The sequence below is a fragment of the Stegastes partitus genome, unplaced genomic scaffold (assembly GCF_000690725.1).
Source record: "Stegastes partitus isolate 25-593 unplaced genomic scaffold, Stegastes_partitus-1.0.2 Scaffold19, whole genome shotgun sequence".
In the NCBI taxonomy this organism is placed as follows: domain Eukaryota; kingdom Metazoa; phylum Chordata; class Actinopteri; family Pomacentridae; genus Stegastes; species Stegastes partitus.
The window spans coordinates 1,472,520-1,489,444 of NW_007577750.1; the positions used below are offsets into that span (position 1 = coordinate 1,472,520).

General features: G+C 39.2%; 1 protein-coding gene across 4 annotated transcripts in view; it reads left to right on the forward strand.

Annotated features, from left to right (window-relative positions):
- The window catches only part of ankrd11 (ankyrin repeat domain 11), a 129,590-nt gene that overhangs the window by 97,239 nt on the left and 15,426 nt on the right, over positions 1 to 16,925 (forward strand). For 3 of the 4 annotated variants that reach the window (XM_008292956.1, XM_008292973.1, XM_008292964.1), the window contains exons 3-5: positions 4,025 to 4,170; positions 9,791 to 9,923; positions 16,665 to 16,838. In XM_008292956.1, the coding sequence (XP_008291178.1) occupies positions 4,084 to 4,170; positions 9,791 to 9,923; positions 16,665 to 16,838 (394 nt within the window). In that variant the 5' untranslated portion in view covers positions 4,025 to 4,083. Of the gene's footprint in view, positions 1 to 4,024; positions 4,171 to 9,790; positions 9,924 to 10,196; positions 10,269 to 16,664; positions 16,839 to 16,925 lie in introns of those variants that run through there. The other variant, XM_008292979.1, reaches the window with a different exon arrangement.

Here is a 16,925-nt window from a genome sequence, read left to right on the forward strand (position 1 = left end):
GTGTGTGTGTGTGTGTGTGTGTGTGTGTGTGTGTGTGTGTGTGTGTGTTTTTTCAAGGGAAACCGAAGGGATGGAGAGTTGTACTTGCAAGTCCGGTCTTTCATTTGAAAGAGATTGCTTCTCTGACTCACCTCTCACTACTCTTTTCTGCAGTTATCATCTCCATAGCCACGTCTAACTTGGTTGATGTCATACATAAAACATTAAAAGTCAACAGTGCTGCTCTGGTGTCACAGAATTTATTGAACAGATGTAGAGAAGACAAGATTAAGAGATGCAGTATCCAGAAGACAACAGTCCATAGATTGCTCCTAACTTAAATCTTATTTCTGCGATGACATTTTTTAACTAAAGTGGATTTCTCTCAAATTTATATTTTTATGGATGTAGTTACATAGCTAGTACACAACGTTCCTTTTCACCAAAAAAACAAAATGGACAGTCTGGAAGTGCTTTTGTTTGCTAGGCTAGCATGTTGACCACCACCTTTCCTCGTAGCCACTATATGCAAGCTTATGATACATCACTCATGTTGCTGGATATGTATATATAAATTCAACCTTGCCAGCACATGCTTGGCAGTAGTTTTTACAGTGGTTGCCAAGTTAGCAACATTTGGTTTTCATTATACATTACTATATAAAGGCTGGTAATACATTTTGTAGACATTAAACATTATTTTCTTGGGCATTGTTGGTGCAGCTTGCCATTTGTTCTTGATGAAAATGTGTTTGTGTGAAAGTACACCTGCATAGCACCCAAAAGTGACATTTGTATCATGCAAAATATGCTGAGAGTATTTTTTATTAAAGGGTTATGTTAGTTGCTCAAAAGCACCATTGTCATTCAAAGCAATAAAATGTGGCAAACATATCTGCAGCATTGGTAATTGAAAGAATAAATCATGGGTTGTTTTTTGTTTATTTCTTTTGTTTTTGTTGAGCAACAAAATGATAGTGTTGCTTGACTTCATCACAAAGTGACATTCTTTTCTATTGCAGAGAAGCATTGCATTCTTTACTGTTCTCATAGCACTCAAAACGCGATCATGTGTACAAATGAACATACAGAAGGAATCAATTATTTAGTGACAACAACACTTCCCTGAATGAAACACACACAGAGACACACACTGCAGATATTATGTATCTTTTGATTGGGATGGAATTATATCTGCCGATTATAGCCCTTTTCAAAACTCATCATCGGCCGAAGTTTTGCCGATTAATCGCAGATATACTCTTAATTTCTCATAGAACAGTAAATGCTGTTAAGTATCACAGTCGCTTTCGTACATTCATTTTGTGCAATTACAAAATCATGTTAAAGACAAATATTCTCTATGGCAAAAGCGTGTTAAAAACACTTCAGCAACACCACAAAAAGCTCAGTTTTTGCTACTGCTACTGGTTTTTCAGAGAACTACAGAAAACAACTTTTTAAACTTTTTATCCTTACATTTTTATTAACTTATTCTCATCAACTTTGAAGACAACATTCTTTGAGAATACAGAATATCAGAGGGCTGCATAAATGTTTTGCCAGTAACTTTACTCATTATGTTGCTTATATACAGCATACAACTATGGCCTAAATCTAAAGATAAATTTACCAGTACAATTGGTAGCTATATTCATGCATGCTCCATAGAAAGAAAAATGCACAATGCAAATTTAAAATAAAATATCCCACATTACATACATATTCGTTTGGAAAACTTTTTTTTTTTTTTACTGATGCATATTATGTTTAATGCTTTGTTGCATGTTTTTGTACTTGAAAATTCTTCTCTGTTGTGATGTTAAACAAATACTAAAGGACAAAGTATTGTTAAACAGTAAATTGTTCTGTATGGAGCCCGTTTGGTGACATTGATAAGAAATTTAAAAAACTCGTTCCCACGCATTAGTAAATCGTGACCACGAGTTATTAATGCGTGGAAACGACATAGTTAAGTCATGGCCACGAGATATTAATGCGTGGGAACGACATAATTATCACACGGTGTTTCATCGCAAGAGATCGCAGGATATCGGTGTAGTTCATTCCAAGGTTCAAATAAAATGAAATGAAATCAAAATGCTCCATGTTTCATGCAAGTACGGCCGTTATCCTTAATCGACAGCTGGTATGACCGCACTGTGAAATTTGCTCCACAACTTCTCTTGTTTCTTCATATTAGTAATGCGAGGTCACAACTTAACTATGTTGTTCCCACGCATTAGTAACTCGCGGCCACGACTTAACTATGTCGTTCCCACGCATTAATAACTCGTGGCCACGATTTACTCATGCATGGGAACGAGTTATTTTTATTTCTTATTGATGTCACCAGACGGGCTCTGTAGTTCTGCCTGTGCTTCATATCTTTGTTGTTGTAAGCATTAAGGGACCAAAAAAGAAGCTTTTATTCATTTTTTTTTTTTTAATTAATCGACCGATTAATCAGTTATCAGAATTTTTTTTTGGCCAAATATCAGAATCCATATCAGTTGGGCCCTAGTTGAAATTACAAAGGAAATGATGCCTATGGTTTTGAACAGGGTTTCCTTTACATGTGTGCCTTTGTATGACTGCTAGCCTGCAAACATCATTTTCCTGTGTTTCGCATATCAGCGAAACGCTGTGGTACTATAACCGTCCATCATAGTAGTCCCAAAATAGTGCAGAGATTATTGTTCTAGAAGCCCAGCTGACCCAGTTTGAGGTGTGTCTCTGTGTGTTGTTGCAAGGTTTGTTTATTTCTCGGGGTAGTCGACCTTCCTGTCACTTTGTTTGGTGTGGTGAGTGGTGGGAGTTTGGGGGAGGGTGCACTGAGTGCCTCCCAGTAGCAAAGAGGGAGTAACAACGTACCATAAGAGAGAGGAAGGGGCCTGTGGTCTCTCTTTCCACACAGCAGTAAAGGGGGGCAGTATGTCCACCGTAGTTGTGCGCCTATCTGGTTGGCTGGCTGTCTTTACTTGACTGACTTGACTGGAGGGATATAAATAGCAGTCTTTGAATAGGATAACTGCAGAGGGAAGGGAAGGGAAGGGAAGGAGGGTGTGGGGAGGGGAAGGGAGATGGAAGTGGCGCCAGGGAAGATAGGAGTGCCAGTGTCTCGGAGTAGAAAAAAAAATAACAATAATGTAGCCATGGTCTCATCTGTTCACTCACTCAGTCAGTCACAGGGATGATCATACTCAGAAGAGAAAGTGCATTATGGAGGAGATAATTGAGGGATGGCATGTATGATTAATTCATGGCCCTGTGAAGCAGAAGAACAAGAAGCAAGGCAGTGGATAGTAATGCATATATTGTTATGTACTTGCACAGAGGACAAAGTAGACACCGAGAACACAGTGTACACCAAACTGTACAGAATTCTCTGGTTGTATCATGAACCTATAGAACTATCATTCATACCAGGTGGAGTTGTTGTTTGTTGGTTTGGTGTGTCTTCTTCAGTGACTATGGAAGGGATTACTGGGTAAGGCCCACAAATACAAGGGTTGGCCAACTATGGCAGTAAGTGGCTGTTTGGTTTTTTGTTGAGATGTGCCAGTCATGTTTAAAAGACATTCCTCAGCTGTTCTGAGCTTGCTTAATGTCCCACAACATTAAGGTTAGACAGTATCTGACATAGTCTGTCTTGCTGCCATTCATACATTAAAATATATTAAAGCTTTAGTTGTAGTATAGCTGATATAGTAGAGTGCCTCTGTTTTGAGTAAACATACGTTCTTTTCCTTTCAAACTAACAGTGATTTCCAAACATGTTTTAAAGTATCTGGGCATATCTTGCTTCCTCTTTGAGTTCTGCCTGAAGAACAGATAAGCCTTTTGCCTGCCTGCCACAGCTGGAGCTCTCCTCCCTCTTAAATGCTCTTCCTCTAGAGCAGGGGTGTAATGGTTGAAAGTAGAGTGCTTGATGTACCGCTAATGGCTGCATTGTCTGGCCGTGTGTAAATGTGTTTTCAATGAAACGTTGTAGCCAGGTGCTAACCTCCCCCGCCATTTCTTTATATCTTTCTATTTGTTCCAGACGGTTGATGACGATGCAATGGCAGCGTGAATGAAGCTTGGCGTGGGGAGAGCTGAACGATGCCCAAAGGTGGGGGTTCTAAAACCCCCCAGCTGGACCACTTCCCACTCAACACCGACATGGTGGAAAAGCAGGGTGGGAAAAAGGTAAGGCAGAAAAACCTAAAAATAAACACAGTGCCCAATAATCAGTATTTGTATACAACATATAAATCAATTTTCAAATGCTATTTGTCCTTGACACCTAGCACTAAATCACTGTATGTGATCATAAATTATAAGACCTAACAAGGCCTCAGAGACAGTAAAGGAACATAAGCCAAAAAAAAAGGGAACATTGTTTGATGAGCATCCTTCAACTATAAGGCCTGGGTAGATGCCCTACAGCAGAAATTATTTTCCCTCTTTTAATGCCACCATCAGACAGCCCACAGTCTGGATGTGTCACTGATGAAACTGAGAAACACACTTAATTACATTCAGTAATTACCAGAGTAGTTCAAGTTCAATTTCAGTTTTGCACTCTGTCAATGCACATCCTTGATTGTCCACATGTGCAAGATTTTCAATTTTTCCATTTTCCTATTTAAATGTCTGCATTACGTTTTTTTTTTTCATTGCTGATTGCAGTGTCAGGATATCCAAAGTCAGACATTACTGGACTTAGGTACAGCCCTTGTTCAGAGGAGACTTGTGAAGGATAGTTGGCTGACATGGGTTGTCTAGTACACAGCTTTCATTCACTGTGTCAGTCTGAATGGGGCAGTAGTGTCCTTCAGCATGATGCTGGAATAGTTACTAGTTTCAGTGATGCTGCTCTGTTGTTCATGCTGCTCTCTAATCGTTCTGTGTAGAAGACAACATTGTGAAAGTTCCCCAGCATCTAATATCATTTGTCAATGAAGTAGAAATTTGTAGTTGAACAAAGTTGTTCTAGATTTCCATATAGAGACAGAAAACAATAGGACAACTTGACTCCACAGAAACTGTGTTGCAAGTTTGCTAAGATGCTTTGAACAACATATCCGCCAAACATCCTGAAAAGCTGTGTGCAAATATACCTAGGACAGATGGTTAAATAAAAGGGTTGTTATTCCAAATGTGAATTATTTGTTTTTTGTTCCTCTGCACTTTGTATATACTTTGATGAGATTTTTCATCACTTTTCCTTGTGTGACATAATTGCCAGTACTGATAAACACCTTAACTCAAGTTCTTGGTAAATAAATTATGGTTATTTCACATGTTCAGCGTCACCACATTGTTATACTAAGGTGGACAATCGCATAATGGATTGTTAGATGCTTATAACAATGTTTGTGTCCTTGAAATTTAGGCAAATGAAGGATGCCTTTCTCAGTCACTTTTCAGAAACACACTTTGAAAAATATAACCTTACTGGTCAGTTAAGACATACGTGCTCTTGAACTGCAAGCTGTGAAGGAAGCATCCCCATAATTTCACACGGGCAGAGTTGCATTGTTTGCAGTGGAACTAAGTGTTTGGCGCACCTTGATGATGTCACAGTGTGTACCAACCGTTAAGCTACCAGCAGCAGCACCATGAGGCGAGGAGAGGAGAGGTACAGGCTTATGCAGGCATGGATTTACAGCCCTCTGCAAAGGATTGCATCAGACTCTGGCATGGAGGGAGGAGGGAATGAAGCGCACAGGGGTGGGTGGAAAACGGAGTGAGATAAAAAGAGCAGGCTTTGCTAGAAGACCACCAAACAGGGTGTCTTATGAAGGCAGATCTAAGGAAAGTCTCAAGCTGTCAAAGCTTTCTTTACATTTAATTCAGCAAAAAATAAAAATAAAAACAGATCAGTCTAACTGTAGAGATACGCTTTGGTCAGTTAACCATTTCACTCCAGTGCAGTTTAGTTCTGCTCTTACTATATGTTTTTATCATTTTTATTCTCTTAAAGGGGAAAAAATGCTTGGATGTGCTGTAGCTTTTGCACATGAACCCTTTGTCTGGAGAGAGAGAGAGACAGAGAGAGAGAGAGAGATCAGCTCACTGTATCTGACACTGTTTTGTCTGTACTGTACCATGACATCATAGTCTTATGACTGGGGCAGGGCAAGGGGAGGAATTCAGAGACTTGACACAGAATAGCAAACCTGCCCTGAGGATAGCGATAAATGAGAAGGGGACAGAAGGTATGACTGAGAAATTAAGTGAGTGTGTGCATATTACATCTGACACCCTCTTGCATCCCCATTATGAGACCTTAAACCTTTTGTACTTTGGCTAAAAATATCATGGCCCATACCAAAATATACAGTGTTTGTATAGTTACATATTTTTGTGACCATTTCCTTTGGAAGTACAGATATAGCAATACAACAAGGATTCATGAGGGATTGAATCCATCACTTGTGGATATTCCTTTTTCCACTGGGCGCTTCCTCCTGTAATGTTTATTTCCTGAAGAGTTTACCACAGATAGTGTCAGCTGAATTGTGCATGCACTGTCATGGCCTGAAATATTGCAGTATCGATAACTGAATTTCAGGGGGAATGCATTTCGTTTTCACAATATGGACCAGACCTCTACATGACAGATAATGTAATTATAAAAGGCACAACACTATTTTTAAATAATATATTGCCCTCTAGTCATAATAGATTTAAAAAACAGACAATAATTGGTGATGACATTCTTATACTAGACTCTTATTTACTTTAGTTGCTCCCACCAGTTCTGTGTCTTGGTACAACACAATATTGCAGTTAACAAAAAGTGCATAAAATAAGTCCAGTTTCCGTGATGCAGGGAAACATAGAAAGCCGCTTTCTGTTGTGGTGATTAAGACCCTTTAAGTGTTGCTCCTATGGGGAGCTGGTATTGCTGTTGTGAAGTGAACTGACACTATGCTAATCGGCTTCAGTTTGTACCATACATGTTTTTCTACACACGTGGACAAAATTGTTGGTACCCCTCGGTTAATGAAAGAAAAACCCACAATGGTCGGTAGTAATGCATAAAAATTCTATGAAAATTAAGCAATGAAAATCAGACATTGCTTTTGAACTGTGGTTTAACAGAATTATTTAAAAAAAATAAACTCATGAAATAGGCCTGGACAAAAATGATGGTACCCTTGACTTAATATTTTGTTGCACAACCTTTGAGGCAATCACTGCAATCAAACAATTTCTGTAGCTGTCAATGAGACTTCTGCACCTCCCAGCAGGTATTTTGGCCCACTCCTCATGAGCAGACTGCTCCAGTTGTCTCAGGTTTGAAGGGTGCCTTCTCCAGACGGCATGTTTCAGCTCCTTCCACAGATGTTCAATAGGATTTAGATCAGGGCTCATTGAAGGCCACTTCAGAATAGGCCAATGTTTTCCTCTTCGCCATTCTTGGGTGTTTTTAGCTGTGTTTTGGGTCATTATCCTGTTGCTAGACCCATGACCTGTGACTGAGACCAAGCTTTCTGACACTGGGCAGCACATTTCTCTCTAGAATACCTTGATAGTCTTGAGATTTCATTGTAGTCTGCACAGATTCAAGACACCCTGTGCCAGATGCAGCAAAGCAGCCCCAGAACATAACAGAGCCTCTTCCATGTTTCACAGTAGGGACAGTGTTCTTTTCTTGATATGCTTCATTTTTGCGTCTGTGAACATGGAGCTGATGTGCCTTGCCAAAAAGTTCCAGTTTTGTCTCGTCTGTCCATAGGACATTCTCCCAGAAGCTTTGTGGCTTGTCAACATGCAGTTTGGCAAATTCCAGTGTGGCTTTTTTATGATTTGTTTTCAACAATGGTGTCCTGCTTGGTTGTCTCCCATGAAGTCCACTTTGGCTCAAACACCGACTGATGGTGCGATCTGACACTGATGTACCTTGACCTTGGAGTTCACCTTGAATGTCTTTAGAGGTTGTTCTGGGCTCTTTTGTTACCATTTGTATTATCTGTCTCTTCCATTTGTTATCAATTTTCTTCCTGTGACCACGTCCAGGGAGGTTGGCTAGAGTCCCATGGATCTTAAATTTCTGAATAATATGTGCAACTGTTGTCACAGGAACATCAAGCTGCTTGGAGATGGTCTTATAGCCTTTACCTTCAACGTGCTTGTCTATAATTTTCTTTCTAATCCCCTGAGACAACTCTCTCCTTCGCTTCCTCTGGTCCATGTTTAGTGTGGTACACACCATGTCACCAAACAGCACAGTGACTACTTGTAACCCTATAAATAGGCCCACTGACTGATTACAAGTTTGTAGACACCTGTGATGTTAATGAGAGGACACACCTTGATTGAACATATCCCTGCGGTCACATTATTTTCAGTCTTTTCTAGGGGTACCATCATTTTTGTCCAGGCCTGTTTCATGAGTTTATTTTTTAGAATAATTCTGTTGAACCATGGTTCAAAAGCAATGTCTGATTTTCATTGGTTAATTTTCATAGAATTTTTATTTATGGTTACTTTTGTCAGATTCAGGTTATTTCTGTGACCGTTGTGGGTTTTTCTTTCATTAACTGTGGGGTACCAACAATTTTTGTGTATGTGTATTTACACTCATTTAGAAATTACATTATTGCTAGCAAGTCCTGGTTTGTTGTGTGACAACTTAATCATTTGCAACTGTAACATGTGGTTGTTTTTTTTTAATACAGATGGATCAGATGTAGTCCTAGTCCTAGTACCTGCCAAGACTGAGTCAGTTCTTATCTTTCTCAAAAAAATCCTTTACTGAATCTTTATAAATCCAGCTGCAAACTACACAGGTAGTAAAAATATGTCCATAAATATTACTTAAGTTTCAACACATTTGATGTGAAAATCTTTTGTTTTAGAAAATATGACTACAGTAATTATTAAAGCTTTCTTTTGACAGTTTCCAATGTAATTATGTAGTTTTCTAAATTGTTTTCTGTATGTGTTTTTGTCCTTAATGTGGCTGTGTTTGCATTGTTCAGTAAGGGTAATGTGCTGTTATTCACTTAAACATCTGATGTCTATCTGCAAGGTTGTTTTTGTTTGTTTGTTGTGCACCGTGGTTTACTTACTCCTTAGTCAACCAAATTTATCAAGAAATAAACAAGTATCTTGTTGAGCAGCTTAAATTGAATTCTTGGTGTGTTTAGGTTTTTTTGTTTTTTGGTTTTTTGGTTTTTTTTAAACAAAAATAATAATAGAAAAGATACTGATTTATTAATAGTTAAATGATTATGAATTACAACCCAACAAGAAACCATTACATGCAACTCTTAGGACATCTTCATTTCAGTTCTAACTGAAAGGCTTTTAGTCAGGAATCAGGATATTAAGTCACTACCACAACCGGGTCCCAATGCAACAAAGAAACAAGTTGGACAAATATTTAAGTATTTACATCTGTTGATAGCAGATACGCTTGGGCTTGTGATTGTTTCCAGCAGCTGCAGACCACAGAGCCGAGCCGGCGTCAGCTTAGCCTCCTTCTGCGCCTGGCTCCTTTGCTGTGGCCTGGAAACCAGGAATCTACCAAGAAACTGCATGGAAAAGTTTCACTTTGAAAAGCCCATAATGACTAAAAGAGTCAGGGCTGTGGATGACACTGAATGCAGGAGGAGAGGCTGCAAGATGCACAGATAGTTCATAAATGTCTGTCTCTGTTGGACTATATTTTGTTTTAGCTTATCATACATTCTCCTAATAAAAAAGTAGACATTTAAATCAGTGTTGCTGCTGTATTCTTATGAAAACGTCTTTCACCTCTAAACCACGTTGCTTATCACAGTCTTCATGTTTTAATTTGTCTGTTCCACAGGATAAAGTGTTGTCAAACAAAACTCCTAAATTGGATCGCAATGATGGGGTTAAAGAGATGAAAGAAAAGGCCCCTAAAAGGAAGCTGCCGTTCACTGCTGGAGCTAATGGAGACCAGAAAGATTCTGACTCAGGTAAGAGTATTGAAATGTATTTACTTGAACGTTTTGACATCTCCACTGTCATGTGACTTTGAAGTAGAAATGAAAGAGGAATGGGGTTTATTACATCACTTCCTCTCAGGCTGACAAGAACTAGTTATCTGTGTGTGTGAAGGGGGTTGGGCTTTATGAAGTGAAAGTGCTCGCAGCTCTAGCTTTGAGTTAGTTGTGTGTTTGTGGCAGACACTAGAGGGTTTTTTTTTGTTTTTGTTTTTTTACCTTCAATTGCAGTCTATAAGAGGAGGAAGACCACACAAAACCATGATGCAATTGAGTAGGGATTTGGATAGTGTACAGGCCTGACCAGGTCTGGGTTTGGTAAGGCTCTGGCTTTGTATTTTCTTTAATCGGGGAGAGAAGGACTACTGCTCATACTTGTTTGACTTTTGGCTTTAAGTGTTCAAGATTTAGTTTGTTTTTATTAGTTCAACTCAGAGGCTTTGGTAACAGCCTTCATCATCTGCACTGGCTGAGTCACAGCATTGGTTTATATTCAGTGATTACACTTTCAAATGGCTTTCCGTTCCAGACAGGAGAGAGACAAAAGCGAAAAATCTTTTGCAACAGATGACTGTTATTCTTTGGGGTTAGGTTTAGTAAGATTGGACATTTTTTTGTAGACGTGAGGTTGTGTCTGTTTTACGTTGTATCTCAAGGGAATTATGAATAAGTGGAATGTTTGTTTGAGAAGTGTTTCCTCATTACTCCTTTGGTTGGCAATCTTGATTAAAATTGTGTCTTTTTGTGCATGCCTTCCACATGCATACATTTGTGTTATAACATTATTACCATTTTGTCTAGAATAATATTCGCTTGTTGTGTATTACTAATTTAGTGTTGTCAGCCAGTTTCATATATTTTGCCTGTTGGCTTTCTTGGGCTGCTAGTTTCTTCCATAGAGAGGTCAACTCCACCCCCACAGTAAGGGGAGGTGTGAACTCTCCTCTCAGGAACAATGGCAGGACAGCCTATTACTATGCTAATAGCCTGATGTTACTGGGCTGCATTGTCTTCCAGTCCCTGACTCAACTTTGCCTCTTTGCAACTTATTCTGCACTCAACTGTATCTTATCAATTTCTAATAGTTGCAAAATGTAGAAACCTGCAGGATTACCTGGATCATGGCATCACACAATTTCCAAGTTGCAGTCACCTGGGATCTTAGCACTCCAAAGTTATTAGGTTGTATTGCATCATAGAGGCAAAGCTATTTTGTGTCAGTGGCTACACTAATAGTTAAATCAGGGTCAGTGATGTGTGTTTGCCTGTGTGTGTTTTTGGTCTTGATTTTTGTGTCTGCATACCCTTCATAAGTAAATTGAGTTGTTTTTGCATTTGTGTTTTATAGTCGGACTTTGATGCTTTGACTTTTAAGTTTTGACCCTGCTGAGTCAATGTCTAGCCCTTCTGCAAAATTTTACACCTCTGAAACGTCACAACCCCCACCGCCCACTCCACTCCATCCCTCTACCAATGATCCACTGTTCTGCAGCTTAAACTGATGGAGATAACCTCTGACTGCAGGTTCTGTTAGCATGTACCAAGATATGAGGCTCCAAATTAGTAGAATTTTGAAAAATATTGACGGATCCTTTGTCCTAGACCTGGACAATATAGCTGAAAAGTATATCATGATATCAACCTGTTATATCAGTCAGTATAATTAATGATTAATCAATAGTTCTCAAATAACCTGTTTTAAATAAAGGCCAGGAGAAAAGGGGTATTTTAAATGTAACCGCCTTGCTTTATATTTTCACACATTAGCCTATTTACTCATGTTAGGGCTTAGCAATATAGCTGAAAATTATATCAGGATCAGCTATTTCATTTCAGTATACATAATCATAATGGCATAATTTAAATAATGAACAGGAGGGAAAAAAGACTCAATTTAACTGTTTCATTTAGAATTTTAAAAATGTAATGAAAAGCACACAAATGCTGATTACTTTAAATGTTAACAGCAGAGAAAATTACCACAACTAAGTGACAAACATGTAATTAAGAATACATACAGATAAAATTATTAATCAAGCTAATATACTAGGTCCATGTATGACTCGACCAAATGTCAGAGCTTGTGGCAAACTAGCAGACAGCTAATTGTTTTTATGAATTCTCCACACTTGGAATAAAGTTCAGTGTGTCCTAGTGCTTCCAGCCCAGGACAACATAGCAGATGGTCAACCTTGCTCAGAAACTTTCTGAAGACAGACTTCTCAACCATAGTGAGTGGCATATCCTTAGCAATGCATTATGCTAGTGTGTGGGTTATGTCCTTTTCCCATTTGAATGTGTTTTCATACAGTATTGTTGCTGAGTGCTTTCGTTGTAAACTTCCTGCAGGTTGTTTCTTGAGATGTAGGTTGTGACTGGTGGTATGTTGTTTTTTTTCTTCAAAGTGTGGAGGCAATAAATGTAATACAATAAGTTTGTTGTATTCCCACTCTTGGTTTATATAGTTTTTTTTGCAGAGTTTCCGAGCAGCGGTGTCCTGGTCTCAATCAGACTTTTTTTTTTTTAAAATGCCATACTGGCAAACTGATCTCTCCCTTTTTACCACAATTTCTTCTCCATGTGCACTCATTTTTCGCTCTTCTTCTGTTGTATTGCATGCTGAACGTGCAACTAAACAATTCGTAGCCATGCTCCATTATCAAGGGATATACCAGGCAGTTGATGGAGATGGTGCACACTTGAAGTTTGTGCTACCAAACTGGCTTCTCAATTTGTATATAAGTGAAACTACCAAACACTGTATCGAACAGTTTTCTTATTTCTGTTGAAATGTATATTGATGATACCTATTGCTCTTGTTTTATCACTCAGGCCTAGTTTGTGCACTTTTTTGTCGCTATTTAAGACTAAATTAATCTGAACTAATCTAGCTTAAGCTTGGATTGATGTTAAATGTTCAATTCTACCGAGACAAATGCCGATGTAGCTTGTATGCTTGCTGTCATCTCAGCCTCTAATTAGCATGCGCATGTTTAGGGTTTAAATATATTACAGGAGTCTGTAAGTGAGCTTGTTCAGGGACAGGAATATGTATTCACTGTACACCTGTGGACAGCACACAGCAGTTCATTAAAATTGAAGTTAATAAAGCTCTTAGCCCTTCAGCACTCATCCCTTCCAAGCTCTCCTTGACCACCTCCTGAGAAGTGCTAGACAGCAGCAAACCTCATTCCTGTGGTCATCCTCCTTCCACTCTTCTTCCCCTGTTTCTTCCTTGTTACTACTATCCACAGCAGCAGAATTCAGCCTTCTTGCCAGATTAAGGTTACGACCGCACCATAATTCAGAAAATGTTGTTCACGTGTGACAACAACTAGTGTTTTCAGCTTTGTTTTAGTGAAGAGTTCAATCTCCACCTAATCTTTGAAACATTATCAAAATAGCAAAACATCTACATATTTTCTTCCTCATCCTCGTATTTTTGTTGGGTAACAACTTTCATTTTATAAGGAGTGAGACATACACAAGCCTTTTTACATTATTAAGTTGACCCATGCGTTCTCTAATTAGTTATACTCTATTTAACTGCAGTCAAAGAAGCAGCTTTGGTGTTGACATATTTTGTGGCATTGGAATTGTTAAATTAATCTGTTGGTCAGCCAGCTGGCACAAGTGTGCTGTTCCTTATGCTAAAGCGTGTGCTGCTTTTCTTTGTTTTTGGACACTCTGCCTGCAACCTGGTGTAAAAAGAAATTGAAAATGAATCATATCATCATACTTTCCATTCTAAAATTCAGTTTCAGAAAGAATTTTTTAGTGTAGCGAAAATGCCTATTTAGAAAATGTGGAAGGCTAAAACCTGCTGGCCAAACAAATGTAGTTGCCCTTTAGTCAGTTGTGCAGCTCAGTATTTATGGTGGGTTTTGAAGGGAGGCAGTCGTGTGCAGAGATTGTTAGACAGGTTTTAACACACAGAGATTTCCATACTGCCAGTGGCTCTGATTATAACCAATAGAGAGAAGATATACCCCCTGACTGCAACTGATTAAAGCAAATGTAACAAATGTGCCACTGAGACAGAGAGGACAGGCAGAGCATCGTCAACCTTGCTGGGTTCATACTGTATATTTAGCCTTCTTGCTCAGTACAGAGCATAGAGAAAACATCCTGTTGGCCACTTCCTGGCTCTTCTCTCTTAACTTCCTGTTTATGCAACTTTTATGAGTCCCTAAACAGAGCATTGTTTTACTCTTAACGTGCTACGGTCAAACATACCTGGTCAGACTGGTTAGAGAGGTTCTTCTTGTCGTGGCATCTGCTGGCTAACTGAAGCAGACAGTCTCTTTGTTTTGGCGTTCACTCGCACTGTAGTATTGTCTGCCTGGCATATTAAAATCTACCTCTATTATAACCTAACATTTATGTTTGATGTGGTCTCCTTCCCCTGGCTCAGGTAGGCAGTCTATTCATGGGGTGACAAACCCTAGCTAGCCCGCTTTCCTTTTTCATTCTCCATTTCTCTTATCTTGTTAGTCAAGTTTCAAGCAGTAAGGAGAGTAAGGTTTCAAACCTGTCTTTAAGCTGAGTAATATCATTTTACTGAGACACATAAAAGCCCTAGCAGAGTTCCCTAAATAGACATTCAATCGAAAGACTGGATGAATACTTCGGGAGCATGCACAATGTACTATGAAATTGTAATTTTTGCAATTTGGTAATCTACGTTACTTTTATTTTTTATCTCTGCTCACACGATGAATAATTGTAGGCATGCATTTAACACAGTCATGTTTAGTCAGGCTGTCCTTATCATTTTGATGTTTCATCTTTGATATCTTTCCCAAAATCCTCACTGTAATTAACCAAATAAAATCTTATGAAAGCAAAATTACATCACATCCTTTGCAGAGATGTGGAACATACTTGATATGTAGCTATGTGTCATTTTCCCACAATATTTAGTGAAATTAAAATCACCCATTTGTACACGTAGTAGTTGCTGGGTAATAATTTCTCATTGTAGCTAGTGCACATACTTGCTCTAATTGTTGCATATAATAATAAATGCATGGTTGTTGCACAGTGTTCATTTAGATTTAAGCTGCATGGAGTCTGATCCATATCAAAGGTAACCTGAACAGTTCTCTGCTACTGCTGATGAATATTGTTTTGGAGATTTTGCCCTTGTATATTTAGTAGCAGTCCTCTGTGGGTGCATCAGGGTAATAGCTGCCTTCCTGCTTCCCAGTCGTGTAAACATAGCCTGGAAGAGCTAGCTTAGCACTTTCTCTGTTCTGCTTCTGAAAAAACATGTTTGGACTGCTTCTGTGGTCCCTGCTGTTAAAGTCTTAGCAGAAGGAATGTGTCTAAATGGCAAATGCTTTGGAGAACATGAGAGTGTATCAAAGATGGGTGGAGGGTACATTAGCTCTAAGTGTTCACAGATGTTAGCGAAAGTTCATCAGCCCTGTATTTGTGACTGGAAAAATATTTTCCTGGAAAGTCTTTAGGCTCTGGAAGCATGAGCTGCCATGCTTCCTTCTTGCCTTATTTACATGTGTGTTTGTGGCCTTGAGCAATGCAGCTAGTCTTGGAATGAGAGAAGACCCACAGAAATCAGGCTCAGACACATCCACTGCTCTGCTGGTACATGTACATCTGAAGCAGCTGTTTCTATTTCTCTTTGTGGTAGGCGTCTGTATTGTTGCGACCGTTTGCTGTGAAAGTTGCTCGCCCTCAGTCATGAAGTGTTACAGTCATGTGTAGCTTTACCCTCTGCATGGGTCATCAGATGGTATGCTGCCACTGAAAATAATTGCTGGGTGTGTCTTTGTGGAGCAGCTGCTTTTGTCCAGTAGCACCATGTCTCCAATAATCCAGGCAGGGAGGCAGGCATGTGGTGACCTTGGCAAGGCCATGTTGAATTGAAATATACACCAGCTATTTCATAATAACCACGGTTCTGCCAAGTCACACCCTCTTTCCTCTCTTCATGATTCTGGCTGATTGGCTTGGAGACAGACAGACATAAACACACTGCTTATTGGCCCCTCCCTTCCTTAGGGATAGCTGGGTAATAACACAAAAGTCACCCACTGCGACCAACAAACCTCTCACATGCTAGGCTGCATACACAGTATGTTATATGTTCGCCTGTGTAGTGGGTTTTTTTCTGCTGAGGTGAATTTAGATGGCAGGAAAGCAAACCAGTAGACGTTTACTATAGAAATTATTGTTTATTGTTAAATGAATGCTTTTTGCTTTATTGACATTTGGTCTGACAAAGTAAGTAGTTTAGGAGTACCACCTATAAAAAGCTTTTGTTGTAGTTATCCCCACTTGTTGGCTAAAGGATTGATCAAGAAAAGCTCAGTCCTATTGTTGTGATATATTCAATGTGTTGTATGAATTTTCATAACGGAAAAAGATTAAGAAAATAGAAAATATAGGTGATGGCTTTCATTTAGATAAACACTTTTGTTTATTATAGTCTTTATGTAAACAAGATGAAATAATGTAGCAAAAAACAATGATAAGCTGCTTATGCTTTCTTAGCATAACCAGAGAGATAATAAATTCACACTAATATGAAATGTCTTTTATTGTTATAGCACTAATAACACTCTTATTACTCTCCCCTCCCTTCAGCTTCAGTAAATTACATTTGTGTATCTGTGAATAAACATGTTGTTGTGTGCATGCGTGCAACCCAATAAAATTAACTTTGCTCCTCTCCTCTCGCTCTCATTACAGAGAAACCAGGTCCAGAGCGGAAGCGCATTAAAAAGGAGCCCACCAACACCCGGAAGGCGGGCTTGCCGTTTGGAATGGGGATGCCAGGGATCCGGGCCGGGTACCCCCTCTCTGAGCGGCAGCAGGTGGCCTTGCTCATGCAAATGACAGCTGAGGAGTCCGTCAATAGTCCAGGTGCGTACTTATCATTTAGGCCACGTATTCTGTGGATGGGTGGCGGACAAGGAAAAAGGGATGGAAGAGAGCTGTATATGTAGACTG